This window comes from Centrocercus urophasianus, unplaced genomic scaffold, assembly GCF_019232065.1.
Source record: "Centrocercus urophasianus isolate 14NV4802_14NV808 unplaced genomic scaffold, USGS_Curo_1.0 seq_28, whole genome shotgun sequence".
In the NCBI taxonomy this organism is placed as follows: Eukaryota; Metazoa; Chordata; class Aves; order Galliformes; family Phasianidae; genus Centrocercus; species Centrocercus urophasianus.
This window is the reverse complement of record NW_024884844.1, coordinates 3,094,240-3,115,667: the sequence shown is the minus strand read 5'-3', so window position 1 is coordinate 3,115,667 and position 21,428 is coordinate 3,094,240. Positions and strand designations below refer to the sequence as shown.

The following is a 21,428-nucleotide window of genomic DNA, read 5'->3' as shown; positions in this document are numbered from 1 at the left end:
ACTACTACCCAGGACGTGACTATTGTGACTTAATTGTCATTTTAAGTAGAAGTAGTTCATTGACTGTTGAAGTTTTGATCAAACCTCCTGTCACCTGCAAACTTATCTGATGCATTCCTTAATCCCAGATCCACACATTACACCTCTATAGTCACTACAGTTGTATTTGTATTTTTTCAGTTTGAACAATTTATTCTTTTAGGCTTCTGTAAACAGGGCAAGACACGTAGATCATCACCAGAAAAAAATGGCACTGCTACACACCATAATAACACCGTCAATGCTACACTCTTGTTTGGTCTATAAACAAATTGAAAAACAATATGAATCATCTACTATACATAACAAGCATACGCTGTCATAAAGTTTCTCTTTAACCAAAATCACGTGACCTTGAAGGAGAGATCTGGCAACTCCTCACTTCTACAACTTGAGTATTTTTATCCGGAATACAAAGATAACCAACATAAGAGGATACTGATTTAATAAGCTGGTAAACAAAACTAATGATTTTATCTGGAAAAAAAGTACATACAAACACTGCAAGAAAACTTGCATGCAGAACAGGAGCACACATAGCTGGGAAGCATTAATCAGTGAATACAGGAAAAATTGTTTATGATGTATCACATTCCAATTATTCTGATTGAGCATCATTATTTTTCATTTTGCCTTTCTTGGTTAATTGTATTATAACTGGGATGCAGAGTAGAATTAAACCCAGTGACCACCTGCTGAAGATTAGCAAATCAAGACAAGATGCCTTTTTTGTTTGTTTTTTGTTTTAGGTACAAATCACTCACCATTGGGTCGAACGAGGAGCACAAGTTCCCCTGAGTGCCTCTCACAGCTAGCTTTAATAAACATAACAACTTGATCATGGGTATGTTCTGCTATATCCCTGCCATTGATAAGTACAACCTGGTCTCCTTCATTCAAACGAGGGACACAAAGATCAGCCTGCAATGTTAAAAAAAAAAAAATGTGTAAAATGAGCTGTTTCCAAGTTTCCACCTTATAACAACAACTTGGTCTATATTCATCTAACTTGAATCCTACAGCCAAGTTGCTATGGTTGCTGCATTGTATTCAGAAAACAAATCTGAGTGTTGCACAATACATGAGATGGTGTCATTCATTCAAACACTCTGATTTGTCACTGGGAAGAAACTGTCATTTTAACATATCTTCAGTAGCTGTTACTCTGTTCCTTCCATTCAAGTAGAAGGCTTAGTTGAGCTTCCCTTTCTGAATTTCATATAGACAACCAAAAAAGCAGGATCTTCTCATCTTAGAAGGGAAGAGAGTAAATTGTCCAAATCAATTTCATAGGCTTAAATGCTTCAGTTATGAAATACTACAGTTGTAATGACAAAACTAAGGCAATGGCTAAAAACAATGCACAAATCCAAATAATCCTGGAAAGATAAAAGAACCAATAAAAATAATACCACAGTTTTACCATGAAATGTAAGAACATTTTTTAAATGTTAGCAAAGAGATGGTCAGATTTACTCTAAAAGGCATAAGCAGAGCTGGCTCCAATCAGCTCAATACCAGGTCAGTATTTCTGGCAGTCAAGTGACAGAACATTGTGCCTACTTTGAAGGACACTACTGATTGTCACCAAACACCAGTAACAACAGTCAGACCTGATGAATGATTCCTGATGCCCAATTTTAAGTTAAGTCTTGGTTTTATTCAGCTCTGTCACTTTAATAAGAGGTGTTTGTATTTGCTGTTTTAGTTATTTTTAACAGAGAAGTCCACGTGTAATTTCTATGGAATTATATTAATGCCTCTACTAAAAAACTGCAAGCATAGGCATTTTTAGGATGACAGCTCAAGAAGCAATGCATAGTGAACATCTGCAGATCCAATTTTCTGGCAGCAAAATAAGCAATTTTTCTGAGGATTAAATAATTTTTATTTGATTTATTAAATATGTTGCACAGACCTAGGAAATAACTACCAGTTTTGAGCTCGCATTTCAAAGACAGCCATAACAACTAGTTTGAATTTGGGTAACTTACGGGTGTTCCTGGAGCTACCCTGGACACTATTACTGGCATCTTCTGATCATATCCACCCTTTAAAAACAAATTACACTTTGTCATAAATCATAAAAGAAATCAGGAAATGAACTTAAACACAAAACAAAAATTGGTGACTGTACCTTTACATTGAAGCCAAACCTTCCGTTTTCATCTGGTTTCATTCTGATCATAACAAGATTGTCATGGGGAACACCACCATTGGGCTAGTAAAAGCAAACAACATAGATATCTGTTACTATATTCTGTGTTCAAAGTTAGCACAGTCTTTGAGGATATTGTATAGAATAATTTTTCCTATTTTTCATAAAGTAATTGCTATTAGGCACTTGAGAAAACATCAAATAACACAAATACCTTTCTTGAGTTTTGCATAGAAAGAAAAAAGAATTACACACCTGAAATCTTGGACACAAATTACAAGTCTGTTCTGTCAAAGCAATCTCAAATAAGAAATCATACTAGAACAGAAAAACAGGCTTCAAACAGTCCTAAGAAAAACAAATTACTAAGTGGAAATAATTTAAATTCATTTTACTTAAGACTGCAGAAAAAAGCCTGCAGTAAAAATGCGATATATTACTACAAAAAAGAGAGAAGAAAATTGAGGTGTTTTTCATCCCTCCCCCCCAACAACAGCAATATGATGGTAGTAAGCAGGAATAAGTTCAGAAACAAAATCTTGGTTCCATATCCCCTGTCCTATTTCCTCCACAGTACAGTATTAGTTTTGTCAAGCTCTGACAACTTGAGTAGGGTTTTTTGGTTATTTTATCAGAAAAACCTTGTCATAGGATCCATTAATATACTGGGGATACTACTTGTATAACCTGTCAAAAATCAAATTATTGTCATTGAAATGATTCTTAGTTTGTTCCACATTACTATTTATTTCACAAGCTGAATACGACCCAGTATTTTTAATAATACTTCACATCCAAACCATAAACACATTGGTTTGGACTAGATGATCTTGTAGATCCTTTCCAACCTTGTGATTCTATGGTTCTATGACATAAGCTTCATTGACATTTAACAGAATCAACTACACAAAATTTAAGATTCATATTCAGGAAGGAAGAAAAATCATCAATTTATTAAAGAAAAACAAGTATTCCTAAGTGTTATGAAAGTTCAAAACAACAACAACAAAAAAAAACTTGGTTTCATGCATTTTGTGCTTTTGTTTAAAATAAAACCACCCCACACCTTCCTCTAACACATTCATAACAATGAAAAAAAAATCGGGGAAGGAGAGGGAAGTAACAGCCTAAAATATGTTGATGAGAAGGTTATTGTTCATTCTGCAAAAGAACCAAGGTGTGGCAAGATCTGTGCCATTCCATTCCTCAGGAAAAAAAAAAAAAGAATAATTACTTCCCACTTTAACAAGCAATTTTGTGGAGCATTTTATAATGAAAAATACAGAGAGAACACTACATATCATCATTAACTTGTCTAATTGAAGAGACTCCTGACCATACCTGTTTGAAAACACATCTGCATATTCTCAGACTGGATGCTTAAGGACTGCTGGTAGAAGAAAATGCTGTCATTTCCATACCTGTCCTGCTAACATATGGGCTCTCCCTATTTTAATAGGCAAAGGAAATCTGACAGCTTAATGAAGTCAAAATGGTGAGGATTATCCTTGAAATATTTGAGATGGAGCAACAGAAGAGATTTCAGTGGTACAGGAACCTGAGGTGCGTTCTGTCAGAAAAAACCCCCACACCCTAAATCCTAAATTTCTAATAGCACGACTCTTGCATTTTGTGAAATGTTCTTCCTTCTCTAGGACCCAAAATAAAAAGCAGTCATCAGACTAAATTATATCTTCAATTACAACAGCGTGCTGCCTTAAGAGCAGCAGGAATGTAACTGGTTGGACCTTAGCAAACAATCACAGTGACAAGGCACATGGAAAAAGCAATCTCATTCTGCAAAACCAACACAGCTGTGTGAGAACTAAAGGGAGTTCCAAAAAAAACACACTACTGAAAGTTATTTCTGTCAATTTGGTACAGATAACTGAATACCAGATGACTTGATGAGTAGTTGTTTTTCAAAACACAACTTCACTATGACTCAGGTAAGCATGAAGAGGAGATGAAGTCGTTAGAAACTATTTAATGATTTAATTAAAGCAAACTTTTCATGACATTCCAAAAGTCCTCGTAACTTTTAAGTTTCACTTCTGTGTCTTTTATTAAAACTCCAGCTATGAAATCAAGTACGGATTTTACGGGAATCTTAACTTTATAACAAGGCCTGAAAGAACATCCTAGGCTTGGAGTTCACAGTACAGTATAAAACTAACTAGAGACATTTCTAAAATATCAATCTTGAGAGCTAACATAATTGTGAGCACCTATGGTTGGTGAAACTGTTTATAAAGTATTTATTACATCTGAAAAATATTTCTTGTCCCATATCGGTATAAAAACCAAAACCCACTTGTAAACTTCTGTTAGGACAAAAATGGTTTTTTACATCACAGAAAAGACAGACAATAAACAACTGACCATTTTAGTTATCTAACACATGCCCAAGAAAAAAAAAAATTTGTGTAGATCTTCACGTTCCTTGCCCTCAGTGCCTTGGTAACATACTCCTTTCTTGTAAATCCTGATCAGAAATACTACCACAGATTCAGTAATCCTCTCCTAACAGAACTACTCTAGAAGCTGGTAGGAAATTTTAGAGTACATTTAGCTTTTTGATAAAAGCCAGATGAAATAATTTTTCAAATTAGCAGTCGTTCAGTTCAGTGTCTTCTTTAAAACTGACAGTAAGTGACTTTCCAAATAAATCAAATAGAAGCATTTACAAGTGGAGAAAATTTGAGCATGCTAATAAAGACTAAAATGCTTTGCACAACCATCTCAGTTTAGTCATTTGGTGACAAAAGACAAAGGACCACTCCAGCAGGTGAAAAATGGTAGCAGCTAGCAAAGAGATGGTACATAAAATGGTGTTTGGAACTTCCAATCTAAGCCATTCTTCATTTCTATGAAATGCTGAAATGTAATGCACAAATGTGGCACATCCCTGAAATCAGAATCAAGCTTACAAGGAGTAGAATTGCTCAGACAAAAAGCAGAATAATTAAACTGGATCTAAAGAACTTACTGTGGACTTTTCAGGAGATGCAGGGACATCAAATGCTTCATTGATGTGGTTATCCAGTCCTTGCTGCGAGTGCGAATGATGAATTTGGTTCCAACTGTTCTTCTTGAATTGTTTGGGTGGTAATGCAGGAGGCTGCCCATCTATGGGAGTTTCTTGAGATCTAAACACCAAAATACAGAAAGTATGAAGTGGAACAATTATTAGATACTGACAGTGCTTTAAGGATTCCAAGTAAACAAAACAAACTGCCTGGAGAAACTATGAGTTGGAGACCTGAACATACATATATACATATATATATACACATATATATATATATATATACATATACATATATATATATACATATATATATATATATATACATATATATATATATATTTAGAATCTCAAAAATTTGCTGCTGTAGTAGAATAGATTGGAAGTGCAGGTTTAGCAACGTTAGTCATTTTTTCTTGAAAAGCAACTGTAGGCAAGCAAACCAGTAAGTTTCACTTTTACATGGCTGTTGTGTTTTGTTTTTTTTGTTTCTTTTTAAACCTGAGGTCCTACCACCTTTTGTGTTTACAAACGATACAATTCACTACATTTATGCTGTATGCTCCAGCTAAAAAATACGTATCTGAAATACATAACACTTACAGTATTTTCCCCAAAAAGATTTTTTTTTTGTCCACTTACAGTTCTTGGAAAAGCTGACTGGAAACAACAGTGTTAAGTTTTTCCATTTAAAACTACACATTCACAGAGATATTTCATGAGATATTTGGTTTTACTCCTTTCTTGAACACATTCCCCTTTAAAAGCTGTGCAGTATTTTAATATTTGCAAGGACTGTATTTGTAGTGTGCATTTTTTCAGTTGAGTTTTAACACCATTGCTGAAGATGAAATGGCAGAAACTTGTTTCTGTTTAGCTCTGCAAGCACTGCACTGTAGATTAACAAAAAAAGTCCTGTGTTTACATGCAATAAGGATAATTTCCTTTATTATTCCCTTTGAAATAAAAGCTTAACTGTACAATTTGTATTACGTAAATTTATGATTCATCTTTCATTACATGGCACTGTATGTTTTTAGAGGCTCAAAAGGGCTCCCATTAACCTCGTCTGAATGCCAGTTTCTAACTACCAACACGGATACGTGCCTTCCTCCCCATGAACCACATTAAAAGATATCATTAAGTAATTTCACTACTTACGACAACAGCCCACTGATACTAGTGGCAAATCCAAAGACCTCAAGGAATGAAGTTACAGGTTACAGCTACCTATGAGAATGCTACCTCCAAAAGCAGGTGCTGCCCTTCTTCCATCTGCTCCTCATGCCCCCTTCCCTGAATTGCTCCAGTGCTCTTCCCTCAGCCAACCCAGCTTACCAAACAAGCAGAAACAGTGACTTTTTGGACAAGCTTGGCTAGCTTGCTGCTGGTTCAACAAGGCGACTAATCTCCAGGTGGAGGGAAGGAATGACACTCCTGCAGGCCAGACATAGGACACTGTTCCTTCCTTAGCAGCAAGCTGTAGCACTGACTCACACCTGAGAGCCCTGTCCTGTGAGGAGTGCTACCTCAGTTACTACTGGGTTTGCTGCAGTAAACTGGTAGCAGAGGGAGACTCATTAGAAGAGAGTACAGCATTTCAAGTTGCTGCAAGTAGTAAAACCTATGGCAGAAATGCATGAAATTCCATGCTGCAGAATGCAAGCACAAAAAAAAAAAAAAAAAAAAAAAAAAAAAAATTTATTTTCCATTTCATGTTAAAAATTTAGGCTGTTTTTTAGAAAACAAAAATACTGATACGGTTCTTTTGGAAACAAATCCTAATACTGTGTTAAATGTTTTCGCTTAACCTCAACTTCTAGAAAATAAATGTATTTTGCAACACAACTATCTTGGGGAATTGACTAAAAAGTTGCCTTTTTTCCCTCAGAATAAGTAGCTTTTCTGAAGATAGTTTATTGGAAAGAGAAAAATATGATTGTCAACATCTGCAAGATGAATTTTTCAAGGCTGCTATAAATTATTTAGACATTCACTCTAAAAGGTCACCCAAAGCTTTTCAACTGCCCGCGTATTTATACATTCAGGTCCAGGCGGCACAGGTTATTCATCCTTTTCAAGACAAGGGCAACATAGTTACATATCTGCCTGAAAACAATTACTCCTGAGAGCTCTAAACGGAATGAAAGAGGAAAACCTTTGTAAAGATACAAAAGCGTCCAGATAAAAGTGAGAGATAGAATCCTATGTTTGACTAGACGCCGGTAGGTATGTCAGCAAACACAAATAAATTCCCAAAGAAAATACAAACTTATACAAAAGATTTGAAAAAGTTACTCAGATGAGCATTTTCGTAGGAGCAAGACAAGCGCTGTAATATATTAGCATAATGAATTGTGAGAACTAACAATCAAGCCTTGGGCAAAAACTTCATTGCTTTGTATTTGCCCAGTCAGCTTTGAATCTCCTTATGAATGCTCAGACAATGGCCATGAAAGCAGCCTGCTTGGCAGGCAAAGGAGCTCTCTGTTACTGCATTCATCCATTTACATAATAATACAATAACCCATAAAACCTCACACTGACAACCTCTGTGTATTTTTGTTACAGATATCCGGTCTGACCTTTCAATATATTAAGCAAACACTTCGTACATGCACCCATAAGGTTATTAAACTATATATCACGTGCCTTTTGAAGTTAAGGTTATAATCAACTCAGTGTGCTCTGAGCAGAAAGATCTCAGTCGAGTTCCAAATAACACACGCAGTTGAAGACAAAAGACCGGATTATCTAAGCAAAAGTCTCCTAATACTCACTGGAGCTCTAATTTCTTTTGCTATATTGACTCCAAATTTCATGAGATCACTACAAGTCAGCTTAGCTCCTCTTCCCTTCTTTTGTATATAAATTTGATATATGAATTCCCAACAGCTTAGCGGATGGACAGCTTGAACCTTCTAACTCAGAAGGGCCAAAATGTTTAAGCAGTCGATTTTTGGACGCCGAAACAATATCATTTTTAATTATATGGTTAATATACATGTCGTTACTCTACTACTTTTATTCATAAATAAAAAAGCTTTAATCAACACCTGAAACTTTCAGAAGACTCTTTGAGGATTCGTATTTTGACAACCAATATCCTTATTCTTAAAAATACCTCATGCTAAGTAATTACAGTGGGAGATTCAATTCCACTTTTCAACTTGTGAATAGAAAAAGCAATATTTTTTTCTATTGGGGAATAAAAAAGCGCAAGCCATGAAAAAGAACACCCGGAGCTGCATAACTAATTTGCAAAAACACTTCCTCTCTTTTTAAGACTCATTTCTATGGTGACTCGTAAAAGTAGTCAGCTATTAAATTAACAAATCCAAAGGACATTCGGGAACACATTCTAGAACTTAATTTAGAATAAAGGCATATGAAGAAAGGAGCATTTTGGAACTTTGCTTATTTTGCTGTGTAACTCTATCACTCAAGATTTTCTCTTAACTAAACTGATTGTCTTAGAAGGGAATGGAAATGACAGCATGGATTCAGTCAGCCAAATTCAAGCATGAAACAAGATTTACAAGTGTTCCAGTTTTTGAGACTCCCTTGTCACAAACAGGTTTCAAAATCCCACCAAGAAAGGGCAAATTTATGTTATTAGGCTAAAATATTTTTTCTACAGCAAACAAATGACGGTCAAAGTCATAATTGTTGCACCTTATAAAAAAAAAAAAGTCTTAGTTTACAAAACCTTCATAAAATTTTTATTCTACCCCTTTCCCAAAGTTATGCAAAGCTGTTGAAAAGGAAGGCATGATCCACTCAAGGTTCTAAAAGCCCTGAATACATTCCCAGGTTCTTTTTTATGGAGATACACCAGTTTTCTTTTATAAAAAAAAATACGTAATTGTGCATGCATTGGTTTGTACTTCTCAAATGGTTTTAAAACAATCTGCACAACATACTTTCTTACAGAGGTTCTACAAAATAGAAAAATAAACTTAGAATTATAGCATACATACGTATAAGACACAGCAGCATGTTCATATGGTCCACAGCATGCAGCTCTTTTCCCCAATTCATTTCTCCTTCTTAGCTTTTTCTGAGTATTTCAAACCTTTGAGCAACTTTGCTTTGCTTGAAAACTTTGTTTGCTTGAAAAATATTATTTCCCACTAGATTCCTTTTCCTTCAAGAGTCTTTTTTTGTTTGCTTCGTGTTGGTTTTTTTTTTTTTAATGCACAAAAACTTTTATTTGTAAACTGGTATAATAATTAATTTTTATTACAACTTTCAGTTAGATGACAACTTTTCCATCAAGAAAAGCTGTTCCATGAAAAAGGAAGATCTAAATTACGCTTCTGAATTTAACAATTCTTCATTTTGATAATTACTAAATGGCACACATTCAGCTTACCAGGAAAAAACAGACAACAGTGCAATCTTAAAAATAGAGATATTCTGTAGCAATAGGCAACATCATATATTACATACAATGTAACAAAGTATACTGAGACCATCAGAAGGCTGGGCTGCTAAATAGACATTCTGGCTAACTTGCAGGGCTCAGACTTCTATGCCTTGACAAAACAAGATTTCCAAATTCATGGGAATTCAAAACTTGTATCATAGAACAACATACTTCAGGTTCTACCAAACTAACTTTTGCATCCACATCCAAACACTGATGGCCACATTACAGCAAGGGCAAAAGTATGGCAAGGGAAAAGGTACGATAGCCCTGCATCAGGAATGTGCTAGATAGAGGTCTGCACTCCTGTATCATCTCATTTTCAGCATGGCTTACCCTAACAGTCCCTAACAACAGGCACCTTTTCATCAGATTTTCTGTCACACCCCCAACCCAAACGTTTAAAACTAAATTCCTTATGGCAAAGACCCATGGCAATCAATAGAAACTTACGGTGATGATTCCAGTATTATGCTGTTAGCCTGGGTGGAAGATGGAGATCTGTGGTTCACAAACACTTCACTTGGTGAAGTGTGAACTACATGGTCCACTAAATGTCCAACCGAGGAGGGTCGTAACCGAGCTCCTTCTTGAGTGAAGGCAGAGTTGCGACTAAAAGGGAAAACATAGCAGTGCAATGTGGAAATAATTTGATTATTAACCTACACTTCCTACATCAACACAAAAGAATAACTTAGGGGAAGCCAGAATAACACTTTTTCTTCTCTGTGCAAGCATACGTTCACAATTCTATGAAACAACTTCATGTCTCAAAGAAAAAACACCAAAACATTTATGTTGTCAGTTAAAATACCGTGCTTCATAACTTTCTTGTTGAAAGTGTTTAAAAATTATTTCCATAAATTCTACTAAATGGCTTTGAAAGATACTGTTTACCATGAACAGGCTACAGGACAGACAGTCCACTCAGTGAGAGTTCACTAAGTTCTTTCATTAAGAAGAACATTTCATCACACCCACTTGCTACTAGAAAGAATCATAAGCATTATATTTTTTTATATACATACATATATGGTTATTTTCCAAAAGAAATACGGATTTTTTCCTAAACGTGAGCCAGAAAGCTCTAACACGTGAGAAGTGAGCTTTGAAAGGAATAAAAGAAAAGGGGAAAAACTGATGGAAATAGATCCACAAGTATTTACGATCAAGTCATTTCCCCAAAAACTTTACAAACCAATTACTTCTAGAATATAGTACAGATTTCATTAGTACAGATTTCATTATTTTTTTCCTTAGCCCAATGGATAATTTGATTTTAACTATGCTTGATAAAACTCAAGCTCTTTGAGTAGCATGCTATCCTTTACACTTTTTATAGGTTGAGTGAAAAGTACTTAAACCTATAAAAGTACTTAAAATACTTATAAATACTTAATTACTTTATAAATACTTATAAAAGTACTTAAAGTTCACCCCACAGACAGTCTCTCGTGTAGAGTTAAATGTTCCAAAGAGCTATTCAGCACACGATTTTGTGAAGTTCTTTTAACCTCCATAAAGCATTATTCCTCTCATAACATACGTGTGTCCCTCACTTCAGAGGAAGACAGTCACTTCCAGGGAGAGATGTGATGCTACTCACTGATTTGGGGTTCCAGGTGGAGACCGTGATGGTAAGCTTTGGGTTTCTAACCTATCGTCAGACAGAGAGTTCCTGCTCACTACTTCCCAGTCCATCCCACTCATGAGTTTCCGTGCCAAGGGTTTACTGGGGGATCTTGGAGGAAAAAAGAAAAATGATCAATCAGAGGTGAGAACAAGATTATATAAATTCCCCCACAATGAAACTCTGGATATTCAATCACAAGAAAACAGAGCTATATGGAAGAAAGGAAATGTAATAATACAAAACTATATTTACATAAGCAGTAATGTACCTATGCAGTTTATTTTCCTCAATATTGTTTTCACTTTGTCTACTCTGCACAAGAACATCAGTGAAACAGTCATACAATACTGCTGGCTAGGAGGGAGGCAGGCAAGGTGTTAAAACTTTACCAGTCAATTCCAGCGCCTCAAGGAGAATCTGACACAAACAGAATATTCATTAAAAGATATGAACATGAGAAGTGGAAAAGCTCTAAGTAACAAAACTGTTCATTCACCTCAGAAAAAAAAATAGTAGTGGAAATATCTGTCCAAAAACAAAAACCTCCCAATGACCGTAAAGAACAGAAAGCAGGGCAATCATCAACACAGTAACCAAGCTGCTGGGCTTTGCCCATACTCAAGGATTTTCATCTAGGTGACAATTCTTCTTTCCAGAATGAGCTGTGACAACAATAAAGCAGACACAATCATGCTCTTTCAAGTTGTTTCTGGGCAACTTTTAGGCTCCGTTTGGCTATGTACCAGAAACATCCTTCAGGTTAAAGGTTGTTATCCCCAGAGTTTCTTAAAAGAAAGCAAACTTTTTTTTTTTCTCATTCTCTGATCACACCAGAACACATATTCTCCTCTCTTCTGCTGCTCCTTACATTTCCTGAGTGCAAATGAGACCATATGTACAACACCTCATGAAATAGAACATCTTCCTTTTATACCACGCACTGCCAAATGAATCATCCAAGAATTGTGGCTGCCTTTTTCTTTGTGGCATCACATTTGATGGTTTAGATGAGAGCATCATTTAGATCCTGTAAGTAAACATACCTGAATTCTTCAGCCAACACCAAAAATGCTTTAAAGCAATCCATAAATAGATGTCCTTGCATTTACTTCTACTGCTCTGATAGTTCTGTGCAACTCAGTTTCTCAACTATTACCCAAATTCCTTTTATTCAAAATATTCCTCAATTTCACGAGTCTTTCATGTTGTGATCATTTCATTCACCTTTATATATTTATATCACCACATCTTCCTCTACTCTCCAATTCAGCATAATAAGGTGACAGCGTATTCCTATATCAGCATAATGCCCTCCATCATTTCTTTCCCCACCCCATAGACCTGTATCAAAAAACAACTTCTGCCTTTCTTGTCCTCTGGAGGATAGTAACTGTTCCTCTTTATCTTCATCTTGGCATTATCACTTTCCAGATTTACTGAAAGTGCAAGTCCGGAAAGGAGGAACCTTGAGAAAATAAGGAACTACTGACACACAAAATTACATCTTACTGGAAACAAGAACTTCAGTTATGATTATATTTTTACTTCTCATAGAACTTAAATTCAATGCAGGCCAACACCTTAAGTAGACTATCCTCAGAATTACCAAGAGTCTAAACAAAAAGCTACCAAATATCACATTGAATAATCTAGCTTCACACACAGAAACACACATCTTATTATTAATGCCAACACTGTTTGGAACTCAAGCAGTAGACATTTGGGTGTGAAGAGTTCTTAAGCATTTGTTTTGTTTTTAATATTATTTTATACCTTCCTTCTGCCCCCATGCAGTTCTGAATACGTACTGCATGCTGTTTTGCTGCTCAGAAGACTTGGTGAATAGCAGCTGACCAATTTCAGAGAGTTAAGCAACATAGGCTGTTCTAAATCCTTCTGAGTTAGGTTTTATTACATCTTTAAAAAACAAAAGTCTAGCAGTATGTTGATAGTGGAAAACAGCAAGTATTTATTTCCTGTGGAATAAGACATTCCTTGAATGCATCACTGTGCTTAAGCAGTATTAATTTGATCCAGAAGTAATTAGTTCAACATCAAGTCAATTAAACCAACATTCTCATTTACATAATTCGCTCCAAATGTGAGCAACTCAAACCACTTTCAAAATCTGAACAGTTAAAACAAAACAAAACCAGCAAAATTGAAAGTCATATCTAATATTATCAGTTCATTATCTTTTACTAATCAAAGGCTATAATTAGCTAGATTTTTGCAAAGTATGTTTGTAGCCAACACACTAACACCAAAGACAGCTCCACCAGCTCTACTAAGAGGTAAACTCTACGGATTAGGGAACTGTCAAGGGGAAAATGCAGACAATCATAACAAAAGTAAACACAGGGCTGAAAATACAGTATTTTCTGACAGACATGTAAGGGCACTTATGGAACCTTATTCATCCATCTCCAGTGGAAAAAAAAAAAAAACAGTGGACTACAGGGAAGTTTTGTGTCATTTTTGTTTTGGTTTTGTTTCTAAATGCACACAAACATTGAAAGGCACTTTTATTTTCTATATTATTCAGGAAATAAACTACGAAGAAAGACATAGAAGCATGGGGACAAGGAAGAAATGCATTTTCCCCAAAAATGTAATTTCTGACTGTTTCAAAAACAACTCACTCCACTGTACCTTCAGTCTGTAACTACATGTTGAACAAACTTCCTCAACCTATGCAAAAAATAAGTACACGTTTGAAATGAGAAAAGCATCACTTCCGTATCAATTTAATCCAATGTTAGGAAAACTCACCTTTTACTGTGGACAGGGTCTGGATCTTTCAGAAATTAAATCAATACCATGACAAACAACTGCAACGTTTATCAGCAAAGGTTCGTTTCAATTATTTTATTAACAGCTCTAACCTCAGAGTCCCACCCACTCATGTTTGCTGCCTCCATTTCCTGTCTTTGCAGAAATTTCAAAGAAAAAGTTACCACAGTGCAGCACTAAACTTCTCAGTGCTGTGGCTTTTTCATACTAGTTCCCTTACCAATACTTAGAAATCTAACAATAAGTTTTGAGGTTTTTTAATTAACATTTAAGATACATTGCAAAATATGCCTGCAAATTTCTCTTTTATTACTCATTCCTTACAATAATCCAATGGCTTCCTTAAAACACTGTGCAGATCAGGAGATGGGAGAAGGGAAAGAAGCCAGGAAAAAAAACCTTTTGAAATGCCTTAATAAGCTTTGAAATTTTAAATTCTGCATCTGTCTGCTCACTCTGGATGCTTCCACTGAGCCCCATCACAAGGGGCTGCTACTTAGTAGAGAAAGTTGCTTTCTAATTTCATGATAATTTTGGTTTATCTACAGAAACACACCTAAAAACATCAGAAGAAGTCCTGCCTATCTGAGAAGGAACAGAAACCAAAAACTTCACCTGCATCCCAAAAATCAGAAATAGTCTTTGGAGCTGCAATACTACATCAAATACAATAACACAGCAGGTGGGATGAAATTACATAACACAACTAAAAATGCATGACACAAGTGGTATTGGCTAAAGCTAAATAAACAAAGCTCACGCTTTCAAAGACAAAATTTGGTTCTGGGTCCAACAGCTGGAGTGCTAAATTCTCACAAGATGGCACAGAGAATGTGATTTGGGAAACACAAGTAGAAATCTTAAATCATTTATATCCCAAAAAGAAATATAAGGTGGAGCCTCTGCTTTCCTTTGTATTTTGACAAAGAGCACAGGGAATGAATTTCTCAGCAAAACTGGTCACTGCAACTTCCAATGAAGAGACTGAAATTGCATGAAAATCTGCAGAAATAACACACAATGACATGCAGTTTGAAGAAAGAGGAATTTAAATGTCCTGAATGACTGGATGGTTGAAACAATTAGATTGGGTTGCTGGAAATAGAGATTATAAGTTCATGATAAAGAGTTAGAAATGCAGACCAACTGAGATGCCCACACACAACCACACAACACACACCAACAACCTCCTCTCATATCCAACAGATCCCACTGGGGCTGAATAAAATCAGAATATTTGCAAGGACCTTTAGATAGAGAGCAATGTTCTTTAAGAAATCACTCAATTCACAACTTGATTGAACTTTTTCACTTCTATAATCTACTTTCACTTTTATTATGCTCCTGGGAATTCTGATGGGTTTTTATGGATTGTGAACATCCTACAACAAATGAAGCCAAGAAAATAGCTGTAATGGAGATTAAAAAAAATGTCAACAACTGCAACAACAGTCCTCTAAATGCTGCAGTTAGTGCAGCATGAAATTGCGTAGCTGCCTCCAAAAAAAGTATTTATCACATCACATACTACTTCCTTTGCTGGAGTTACGGCTCCATTTTAAAATTGATTCTAAAACATTTTATGATAAAAAAAAATAAATCCATGAAGACTACATCAATTAAATTTAATTAAAATCCTGAGGAAAGAGAGATAAGCCTGGAAGCTGTAGGTTAAAAAAGCTTGATTTATTCAAATGAATGTCGGGAAATTTCATTTCCATACCTTGTGCTCTTTCTGTTCTGCTGGGCATGTGAAGGCCAGCTGAATGCTGCAATGGCAGTCACCATTTCCCATCTCAGAACAAGTAGAATGTGCAAGTTACATCTCAGCTTAAGCATCATTTTTGTACAACAAAAGAACTTAAAAGTTTGCTTAGAGAGTATTAGCTCAAACAGAGGGAAACAGAGGGTAAATGTGGACAGTTTTAGAAAAAACATCCAGTACTTTTTCTAGAGATCATAACTGATCTTTAGTAAGTCTTCTTACGTGGTAATAATAATTTTTAAAAAATAATACTGTTGGTTTTAAGTGGCCACCTCACTCTTAAGAAAATCCTGACTGCAAAGCTCAGATGCTTATAGTTTCATATCAAAAGGAAAATGACACCAAAATGAACTTTCAAAACCTTTCAAAACGTGAAACAACTGAAGCAAACCCGCTGCTTGAGAGGTTAAAAAGCTGTTCAACAATGCAATTATTTCGAGAATAACACGCTCAGAAAGAAAAAAGGAGGTTCCAGGAACAAAATCCATGTCATACATGGAAAACTTTAAAACACAATTTACTTTCAGTATGAATTCAGAGGGGCTGAATGGTATTTCAGCCTGAAACTTAAATGTTTAGGAGAAAAGGAATTAAAGATAATAACAATCTTCGCTTAAGCTTTTTGAAGCATGCTTTGTTCTACAAACACTTCACGTTTCTTGCTTTTTTCATCCCTTAAAATACTAAAAATCTTCATAATGGAAAACTCAGGGAAGACAGGAGGGAAAAGTAGATGAACTATTAAAAGCCTTCCAAAGGTGTATTTGTTACAATACACCATTAAATTCAGTCCACTCTGTGACAGATCCATACATGAATCAGCCATTTATCAGTCATTCACTTCAGTAATCGGCCCAAAAGGTAACTGTGATGTATTGCTTTATCTAAAAGCAAGTGAAAAGTGTAATTAGAGAATATAGGAAAGTCAAGTATTTTATTAAGAAGAAAAGACTTGAAAAAACACCATTCGGTTCTAGCCACAGATTTCAGTTTTAGCCAGAGTATATGTTATAAGAGACAAACAACTCCAGCTGCACTTGTTTAGCTTTGATTCGAAGGGAAGAGAGTGCCATCTACTGAATAAGAGTTTCTAAAATGAAGCAAATGCTCCTCAAAAGCCCTTCCTCATCCCACTTCTTCTCATGAAATTGACAAGTTTAGAGCGCAGCATACATTACACAGTTTTTAGCTGATTCATAACTGTTCCTTACATAAATACAGAAAAACATCTTGAATTTGAACTCCAGAGTTCCTTAATGGGTAACCATGTTAAAAGACATTCCTCAGCCCAAAAAAAAAGGCTTAAACAGATAAAAAGTGCAGAGGATGCTCCCTGCTTGTAAGGACTTTTTTCCCCCCTGTATCTACAGCAACAGCATACTTGCAGTCCAGTTTTTTCATCATTCCAACACCTTACTGGGGCCACAGTGGTAAAACTGTTCTCATTCAGTCAGACACTCACCATTACTCTAACAGAAGTACACACGTACAGTCAAAGGTTGTTATCAGGGATTAAACATTCAAATATTGAGATAATGGCTAAAAGAATATTCTCTGCAATAAAAACAGCACAAAGAGGGCATATACATACAACTATTAAGGCAATTTTGACTCTCTTCCACTTCTGACTGCCTGAATAATAACCCACATCAAAATTTAGCTCCTTGATACAATCAAGTCATGCCACCAGCAACAGTGAACAAAAGACTCCCTATTTTGCAAGTTTACAAACAGAAAACAATAACCCCATAGCATCTTAAGATACACAAACAGAACACTTATTGATCCAGTACAAATGTAAATTGCTTACCTTGCAAATACCCTGTCTTTGTTTGCTCTTTCTTTGCCATACTGCACAGACTGGACCTCTGTTCTCCCACTGGAAAAAAAACCAAAATCCATTAAATGCAATCATCTTAGGATAATAATTTATTGCTTGGAACTGAACCATCTCAAGAAAAATTCTACTGCTCAAGCAATGGCACTAGCTTCAGTATAATATAACCTTAGACATTATTGGGTAAGCATAAGTCTTCTCTCACAAAGTTTAACAAAGACCAATTAATACAAAACATAACAAAACTCTTTTCTCCTTTTTCCTTTTATCCAAAGCAACAAGCAAGTTCTGCTTGCATCTTCTGGATAATTCTCTGGACAATCATCTTTTCTGTCACAGACACACAATTAAAAGTAATGCAACTCCACTGTTACATTACTTTCCACATGTTCCAATGTTCCACATTACACTCCTCCTAAACGACTCCCTGAAATGTTTAAAAAGAAAAAAAACTTAACTGCTTCTTAGTTCAGCAAATTATCATTAAGAAACACAGATCAACACATCACAATTGCACTCTGCTTTCTCAAACACAAAACTGGAACTTGCTGACTCTTCCTTTAAGACCACATCTCCCGTGTCAAAGCAAAGATCCTTTATTCCATGGTTGTATTTCATAATTTGCTTTGAAAAACAATACAATGTTTTTTGGAGTGCTTATCAGAGGTTAAGAATTGGTGCCTAGATACCAGCAGAACTTCCTCTTTTTATTACTTCACATGCATGCATGTCCTACAAAGACATTGATACTTTTTTGCTCTTTTCTGTCCCTTACAGGGAACATATACAGTGATATAAAATCAAAAAATAATTAGTTGTTTTCATATGCGTATTACAGAATACATACAACACTAAATACAACGTAATTAGGAAATCAGATGGTGAGTAATTCATGTCTGAATAATCTCCGTCAGAAAACTCAGAATAAGAAATTGGAACTAGATGGAAATATTCATTTATCTCAATAATGCCCAATAGCAGCTGTTTTTAGAGAAAATTATAAAGTATGACTTCAAAAATTATTGTTTCCATTTAAAACTCCATACATAACTGCAGGTCAGACCAGGGACCAATACTGGTCCAAGTTGTGATCACTAGTGGCAATCACAAGACTAAATCTGTTTTCTATGTGCTTTTTGGAGTTAAAGTAGATTTCCAGGCTTTACAATATCCTTTTAGAAAGGAATTTCACCATTTGACTACTGAATGTGTGAATGCACTAACAGAAATTCAGAGAAGGGAAATGCAAAGACCTGCCCCTGGGGAGGAACAGCCCCAGTGACAGGCTGGGGGCCAAGTGGATGGAAAAGTTTACTCAACTCCACAAGAGCACGTTGGGGGTGCTGCGTCCAGTTCTGGGCAGCCCAAAACACATGGCCATACTGGAGCAAGTCAAGCAAAGGGGCTGTGAAAACATTTACAAATCTGGTGCATCTGGTGTGGAGCGGCAGACAGAGCAGAGACCCGGTATCTGATTTCAGCCTCATGAAGGAAAGACTCAGGGGAATCAAATCAGCCTGTATAAACAGTTGTCTGTTAGAGTGAGTCAAAAAGACAACCAGACTCTTCTCAGAAGACCTCAGTGACACGATAAGGGGTAGTATTTAGTGTATATATATATACATATATATATATTTATATATTTTTAGTGTATATATATGTATATATATTTCTTTTCAAAGCTCCTGTCGTTGGTAACTTCTTGGAGTTTTGCATTTTTAACTTTGACAAGCAGTAAGCCATTTGTATTTTTCTTAATCCCTTTCAAGTAACTGTAACATTGTATCTGCATTGATCCCTACTAGTCATGTTTTCACAGAATTACCTAAAAGGTCCAAGACAGTCACATACTAGTTATAATTATGTTCCTCTTTTCACTCTAAACATACACATTGCATTTTTGAACATTCAGCTTCAGCTGCCATTTTATTACCTACTCATTCATCACTCAAGTACCACCAAAACTCTCTGTAGTCAACTCAGGTTTTTACCACAAAAATTTACACAATTTCACTGGCAACTTCCCTTTAACATGAAGACTGGACCTACAATAATATTCAGTAAAAGTCCTAGTGTTTTGGCCACTGGATTTGAGGCTTTGGTGAGGAATGCTGTAAGCACCACTTTGAAAACCCGCAAATAGCTTAAAGAAGTTTGATATTTTCATGAGCAGCTTTCCCCATTCTTTGCAGCAACTTTTTTTTTTTTTTTTTGAACTTGCTCTGAAATTTGCTTCATTAGAAGCTTTCAGCCCAGTAACAGATTGAATATTCAATAGTTGACCAATTCTGTATATATGGCTTCTTTTAGAAATTGAGATAATTCTCTCTTGCCCTGGTAGTTTAAAATTCTGTTAGCTCACTTTAATCATAGAAATGTTGGCTAGGAGGCTCCTATCCAACCATCTGCTAACACTAAATCCTGTCTGGCCATGGCTTTAGTCTAGCCAAGTTTTGAATCTATCCAAAAGGATAGATTCCACAACCTTTCTGGGTGACTTGTTCCAGTAAAGAACTAGTCTCCTTAAAAAATAAACAAATCCCAAAGTCCAGCTTGACTCTTGAAGGTAAATGTGTGGCTGTTGCCCTTTATTCTACCACTTGCCATCACCCACAAAAGTTTGACTCCACCATTACTGAATCTGACCTAGCACTAGCTTTAGGCTTGCTTCTGAAGCCCCCACCTTAGCTTCCTCTTCAGATTAAACAAGCCCAGTGCCCTTAACCTCTCCTTGTACGCCACGTTACTGCTATTATGCAGTCTCTAAACAAGCTCTCAAACTACTTGCACAAATTCTAGCCTTTTGGCTGCTTCATTAACTTTAATGACCTTCCTCATTTTTATGGTTTCCCTTTTCAGCTTACATTACCATAAGTTGAATGTCACCATCAAAGAGCTATTCTGTTATAGCAACCACAATGATTCAAAATCTGCTCAGAAATGAAAAAGCTTCCCCAAATTCATGACAGTAACATTGAACCAACTCTCAAACACTGTTTGGAATTGCAGAATGGTGTTTCTCAAATGGACGCTGTGAATGTTAGTCAAAGAAACAGATGGTACAAAAATTCAGCCTGTGAATTACTTTCCTTTTTATACATTTATGCAATTCACAAGTGAAACAGAAATAGACCGTTATTGTGCTTTCTAGCTTTTTCATCATCTCCCTTTGTACGTCAGAGATACTGTTGCCATTCTAGACAGATGATTAGTAGTAGCTCCATTATTCTCTACTTTAGGCACAATTTAAACCACAGGCATTCTGCCTCGCTTGAAGCGACAGTTAACTCAGTTACTTTACTTTTCTTTCATTTCAAGCATAAAGCACTTTAAAAAACAATACCACCCACTCAGTTGTTACAGTACAAATTATACCCGGGGATCACAGTTACACTACTGTCATTCTCTGGACTTTCAAGCTTTTTGCTCACTAAATTGATAATTTCTAATTATATAAATTCCATCCTTGCTTCCTAAACTTCACGAAGTTCACAAAGTTCACTAAACTGTCCTTTGTGCAGAACTTATATGCCTTTTGTCATCATCTAGGACCTTGTTTGTATGCATCTAACTTAAGTTGGCTTTACTTGCACAAGTTTCTCTTGGCTGATTTTTATATGATCTTTATTAAGGTCCGTTTACTTGCTGCATGCAATGCCCGAGATCCATCACTTCTACAAAACACAGAAAAAACACTTAGAATTTGAGACTTCTAAAATAAATAAACAAACATAATCCTGCAGGTA

At 35.8% G+C, this 21,428-nt stretch overlaps 1 protein-coding gene across 3 annotated transcripts in view; it reads right to left on the bottom strand.

Moving 5' to 3' along the window:
* PTPN4 (protein tyrosine phosphatase non-receptor type 4) overlaps positions 1-21,428 on the bottom strand; it is a 99,183-nt gene that overhangs the window by 14,683 nt on the left and 63,072 nt on the right. For all 3 annotated transcript variants that reach the window (XR_006170341.1, XM_042827369.1, XM_042827370.1), the window contains 7 exons: positions 17,656-17,724; positions 11,261-11,395; positions 10,108-10,266; positions 5,187-5,346; positions 2,177-2,260; positions 2,034-2,090; positions 804-960 (listed from right to left, as the gene is read on the bottom strand). Coding sequence is in view for 2 of the 3 variants with exons in the window: in XM_042827369.1 (XP_042683303.1) it covers positions 804-960; positions 2,034-2,090; positions 2,177-2,260; positions 5,187-5,346; positions 10,108-10,266; positions 11,261-11,395; positions 17,656-17,724 (821 nt within the window). In the remaining variant the exon portion in view is untranslated. The remainder of the gene's footprint in view (positions 1-803; positions 961-2,033; positions 2,091-2,176; positions 2,261-5,186; positions 5,347-10,107; positions 10,267-11,260; positions 11,396-17,655; positions 17,725-21,428) is intronic.